We start from the raw sequence: 5,576 nt of genomic DNA, 5'->3' as shown, positions 1-5,576 counted from the left end.
CTAGTCCCACTTGAAGTCTACAACTGGCAGGTTCTTATTCAAAAATGTAAGTTGCTGAACCTTCTGTGGATTCAGTCTTGTGCGGTTTTTGTTGCAGATATATCCTGCTGTGCTGAATTGTCTTTCAGACGAAACTGAAGATGCTGGCACACCTAGGTATTTATTTGCCAAGTTTCTCAGAAGTGGATACTTGGTGTTTCCTTCCCAATAACCAAGGGCACTGTTACTATGAGATATCAATGGTTCATTGAAGAAAGAGTCCATTTCAGCTTCCAGAGGAGATGTGGAACGTGTTTCACTATGGGTACACTCTTCAAGCAGTTGGGTACAAATACCCCAAAGTCCATATTCAGCATTGGACTGACTTGAAATCTGTTCATCATGGTTTCCACCAGTTTCCGTACATGAGGTAGAGGCTTCAAACTCTTGCTGTAGCAACTCTTTTACTAGAGTCGACTGTGATGCTTCTCTAAAAATCCTGTAAAATGAAATGAAAAAACTTTACTTCTGATGTGTATGAGCATGTACATTAGAAAAATGAACTTTAGCAATAATCCTACACTGAAAACTGCATTAATACTGTCCACACTTACTAATTTGAATTAGAAATTGAAAGATGTGTTAAATCATAATATTTTTGTTGGGTGGTGTATTTCAGATTTTATTTTGAGGGAACTAGTTCTATTTTTCAACAACCATTACTACAACTTCATCCCAGGGATGGAAACTAGTCAGTCAAAATTACTGACTTAACTCACCACAATACTGAAAAAAAACCTGCCTAATTACCGACTAGTTTAATTAAGGCCTAGCAATAAATTAGCCCTTTAAAAAAAATGGGCTTTACTTAGCCACCAGATCCCCATACAAGCCCTTACATGTTGTTTTTTTTTAAATTAGAAAAATGCTTTAGAATACAGTTTTGGAAAGTAAATTTGAAGCATGGAGAAGCTAAGTAGCACAGTTAAAAGCTTCAAAAGCATTATTTACCAGATAAAGTAAGATTTGAAAAGTAGTGTACATGATTGATTGCACTTCACAGTGAGAAGTTGTTCTCGGTTTACTCACGTCTTGGATACATAGTTCTATCATTTTTTTTTTTTATGTGAGGCTCAACAGGGGGTTTTGTGCTTTACACTGAATCTTACGTGATCAGATGCTGAAATCATTTAGGGACATTTTAATACTAATAGCCCTAAACCTGAAACACCTAACCTAACAATGAAAGCATGGTAAGAATTTACTATTCCACAAACACATGTAACTTCTTAGTTTCGTCACTTTTAAAATTCGTACTTATGTATCTGCTTCGCGAAACATTCTTGAAGGTGGATTCACATTACGAGTACTTCTTTATTTACGTAAGAAACAGTATGGCGCATACACCTTCGTACATCATCGCGAGTCGTGCTTGTGTTTTGTCGATGCAGTGCTTCCAACCTTCGTAACCAAAAAATACTCATGAAGTTTTTATTTTTTTTAAGCTTCTTCACATTATTTTACGAACACAATTTTAACTATGCTTGCCTAACCTAACCTTGCCGGAAATGGTTCGTGGGGCTATGCATGAATGGTTTCTGGGGCTATCCATCAATGGTTTGTGGGGCTACTGTTTTTCAAGTACCCAATTACAAAATCCAGTGGATCTTTCACACCCGGTATGAATTCCACCACGCATCCATGATACATCATCTTTTCGGAAAACATCGGCGTGGTTGGAAACCCTGCAATCGACAAAACACAAGTACGGCAATCTACGGAGGTGTACGCGCAAAAGGCTATTGTGCGTCGAAGAATTACTTTTCAACAAAAATAATGGATTTCCGCTATGATACATTCCCACATGACAGAAAACACTTTTAAAGACGTTAGACAATGCTACAGGAACTTATTACCGTAAGTAGTTTCTTGTGCAAAAATGAAGAAATCTGTTTGTGGAATAGTAAATTAGTACCGAAAGCATTTAGGTGTGTTCTATTAATGCTAAGAGTCCAAACCTGACTCACCTAACTGAAGAAAAGCATTTTGCAATGTAATTAATACCTCTCTGTACCCCAAGCACATGAAGTAGATAGCAGCAGCCCAGATATACATATGAAAAGTGTAAATGAATGGTTGCTCATAAATACCAATGGCGTACCATGAGCATTTCGAGTGGGAATGCCAAGTCCAAAGTCATTTTTGCCTAATAGATTACTTATGGGATTATTCAATATAAGTATTGTCTATTTGAAAGTAAAGTTTCATTGTGTTGCCTGAAGTTAGGCAGCTTCTGATAAAACATGATCCAGGCATATTTAAATGCTAGCAAATGAGATGCCTCACCATGCAACAAAGGTTTGTAAGACTGGTATTTTATAGCATTTTCTAATTAGGTTGTTCAACTCGGAACACCATACGCCATTCAGAGTCTTTTGCCCAAAAGATAGTACATGTGTAGCAAAACAATATTCTGTTTCTCTCAGCACACCCAGCTAACCAAGGAAACATTTCGGCATGATGCAAGTCATAAAAAAGCCTACCAGAATCATAAGCACTTCTAGAACAATAGTAGATTGTTAGATTATTGTGGATGATCTAACAATTGATTGATGTGGTTTATTTTACTTACTTTTTAACATTTTAAAGTAATTTCGTCCACAGATCAAAGAGTTTTGAAACAAATGCACAACACTTCCATTGACAAAATATAAAGGAGTTAGATAGGATTAAAAATAAAATTTCATGATGATATATAAGTTTTGTAGGTTAAGTGGTAGAGCTGCCACAGGCTGAACTTCGCCCATGAATAAATAAACTTCGCCCATGAATAAATAATCTCTATGTCTAGCCGTTCATATCACGAGGACTGAAAACTCTGACGAAAACTTTTTTTTCGCATCGCTGTTTGTGCGATAAATTACACAAAGAAGTTATAATATTGGAGTTTGGTAAAGTTATGCGAGTCATATTGGGTATTGTAGCATCACACAACACGAGCGCATATGGCACAAGGTTCAGATTCCACTTTAAACTGCACATTCAGTACCAACTAACATTTCTGTGCATAAAGTGAACTTAAAAAAAAACTCAAGAAGTAATGTTCTGCTGTGGTCAAATGCAGGAACAAAAAAAAAATCACAAACTGCTGCATTGTATTTTTTTGGTACTAGTTTACTATCCTTCGGACAGATTTCTTCATTTCTACAGAAGAAACTACTTACCGTAATAAGTTCCTGTAGTATTGTCTAACATCTGGAAGGTGTTTTGTGTGATGTGAGAATGTTTCATAGCGGAAATTCAACCATTGACGCATAGCCCCACGAACCAATTCCGCTAAGGTTAGGTTAGGTAGGGTCACAATGGGTTACAATAGTTAAAAATTGGTTTCGAAAAAAAATATGCGTAGCGCCACACACCATTCTCGCATAGCCCCAGACACCATTCTCACATAGCCCCACAAACCATTTGCGGAAACGTACGTTCTTCAGTTACAAAAACACTTTTTAAAAAAAAATTGATCAAAAAAACGTGAATACACGTTAAAAAATGATCCGTGAAGCAGATAGGTAAGTAGAAACGTCAATAATTGACGAAACTCAGAAGTTATAGGTGTCCGAAGGATAGTAAACATTTACCATTTTTTTTATTTAGCACTGATTTATTGCCAGTTTTGGCAAATTGCCTTAATGAAGGCATAATTCAGAAATATATATATTTTTAAAAAAATCAGAAAAAAAGGAATTTGTGTATGATGACTGTTTTGATAATTTGAAGCCAAACTTAACTTCCAATTATCTACCAGTCACAATTTTGGTACTTTGAGACTTAACCTAATTCTTCTTGCTATTTGCCGGCATTATTTGCTGGGTTCTGATTAATAATACATAAAGTGACACCTTAGATAGCAGATACCTTTTTTCTATTCTTAATACATTTTGGAATTGGCTAGACTCTACTTTACGTCCTTATTGCCTTTTGGTGGTAACCGATGGGAGTTAACAACACTACAGGTTCGTCTCTGTGTCCACATTGTGAATGCATGTGCTTTGCTCATTTGCGTTCGCGGGGCATTGTGCGTGTGTATGATGCATGAAGAAGAACAGGTTCCTAAAAACTTGTAGATAGTGTAAAATACGTTTATCCCCAGTAATAATTTAGTCCTTTGCTCAAAACCGTGCTTGCAGACAGCCGGCATCTCTTCGGGTAAGTACTTTTTTCTTTTTATACTTTCTGTTCACGATAGCCCCATGAACCATTCACGTTAGCCCCCGAAACCATGCATGGGTAGCTCCACAAACCATTCATGTTAGCTCCAAAAACCATGCACGGGTAGCTCCACGAACCATTCACGGGGACGAGGTATGCCTACGAGGTTAGGTTAGGCCCGTTACATTAGGTTCCATTAGCACTCATTTCACTTCTAAATATGTGCTTCATCATCGAAAAATTTCCTCAGTACGTTCAATTACTCATATCCGAACAATATCCGTTTTGGTATGACTTGAGATGACCGGACCCCTATCCGATTTTCTTCATATTTGACATACTCACTAATTGAGGCCTCCTAATCACGAATCTGAAGTTAAAAATTGTCGGTCATGTCTAAATTTCGAACCATTGACGCCTTATTTTTGCTTATTTTGCAATTTCTAGACGTTCCCGACAAATTTTAACTTCAGATTCGTGATTAGGAGGCCTCAATTAGTGAGCATGCCAAATACGAAGAAAATCGGAGAGGGGTCCGGTCATCTCAAGTCGTTTCTCAGTTTTTATCAATTTCCTCCTCCAGGTAATTTAAGTTGTTGAATTCCTTATACAATAAGCTTTCCAACGATATATGACACGTATTTCTTAGGAAAAGGACGTAAAGTAGAGTCTTACCTTGAAAATATGCAAAGGAAAAAAGAACAAATTTGGTAAAAAAGTGACAGGTATATAACAGAGAAGGTCCTTGTAAAGTTACTGATTTATGCTTACCTTAATTTGTAGCGAGGATCCAGACTTGTTGCCTTCATGTAGACTTCTTTTGTCCCAGGCTGAAGTTCTTGAAATCGACGTTCTAGTGTTGATTTCAAATCTTCTGCTAAGTTCCTCACTCGGCGTTCAGATGCAAAACTGTTCATTGCCTGTACAACACTGTTCTTCATTGGGATTATATCTGATATCGATGTGCTATTACTGCTACATGATACAGTAGCTTCATGGAATATTTTCAACACCTTTACCAAACTCTCGATTAGGGTCCACTGTGATGACGATATTTCGACTGGGAGTGACAAAGATGATGTTACAATTGTTACAGAAAGTCTTTGTTCAAAGAAACGCTCCAACATAAGATACGTTGAATCCCATCTAGTGGGAACATCTTGGATTAAACTATGAGCTGGAAGTCCTAGATTTTCTTGGGTTTCCTTTAATTTTCTGGAGTCTTTTGGTGACATATGAAAGTGCGTTGCTATTCTCTTTACAATTTTAATAACCGAAGATATTTCAGTTTGACTTAGGCACTGGTTGACAACAAGCTGAAGCAAATGTGCCATGCATGGTATCCATATAGGTAATGGATCATCCAACAAACCTGCAGCATGTTTCAT

General features: G+C 37.1%; 1 protein-coding gene across 1 annotated transcript; it reads right to left on the bottom strand.

Moving 5' to 3' along the window:
* Positions 1-5,576, bottom strand: LOC145979663 (zinc finger BED domain-containing protein 4-like). The gene is made up of 2 exons (XM_083112627.1): positions 4,960-5,576; positions 1-478 (listed from the first exon to the last, which is right to left on the bottom strand). Exons 1-2 carry the CDS (start codon positions 5,574-5,576, stop codon positions 1-3), a joined length of 1,095 nt encoding a protein of 364 aa, XP_082968753.1.

This window comes from Lepisma saccharinum, chromosome 26, assembly GCF_977018435.1.
Source record: "Lepisma saccharinum chromosome 26, izLepSacc3.1, whole genome shotgun sequence".
Classification (NCBI taxonomy): Eukaryota; Metazoa; Arthropoda; class Insecta; order Zygentoma; family Lepismatidae; genus Lepisma; species Lepisma saccharinum.
The sequence above is the reverse complement of the archived record's forward strand: the minus strand, read 5'-3'. Positions and strand labels throughout refer to the sequence as shown.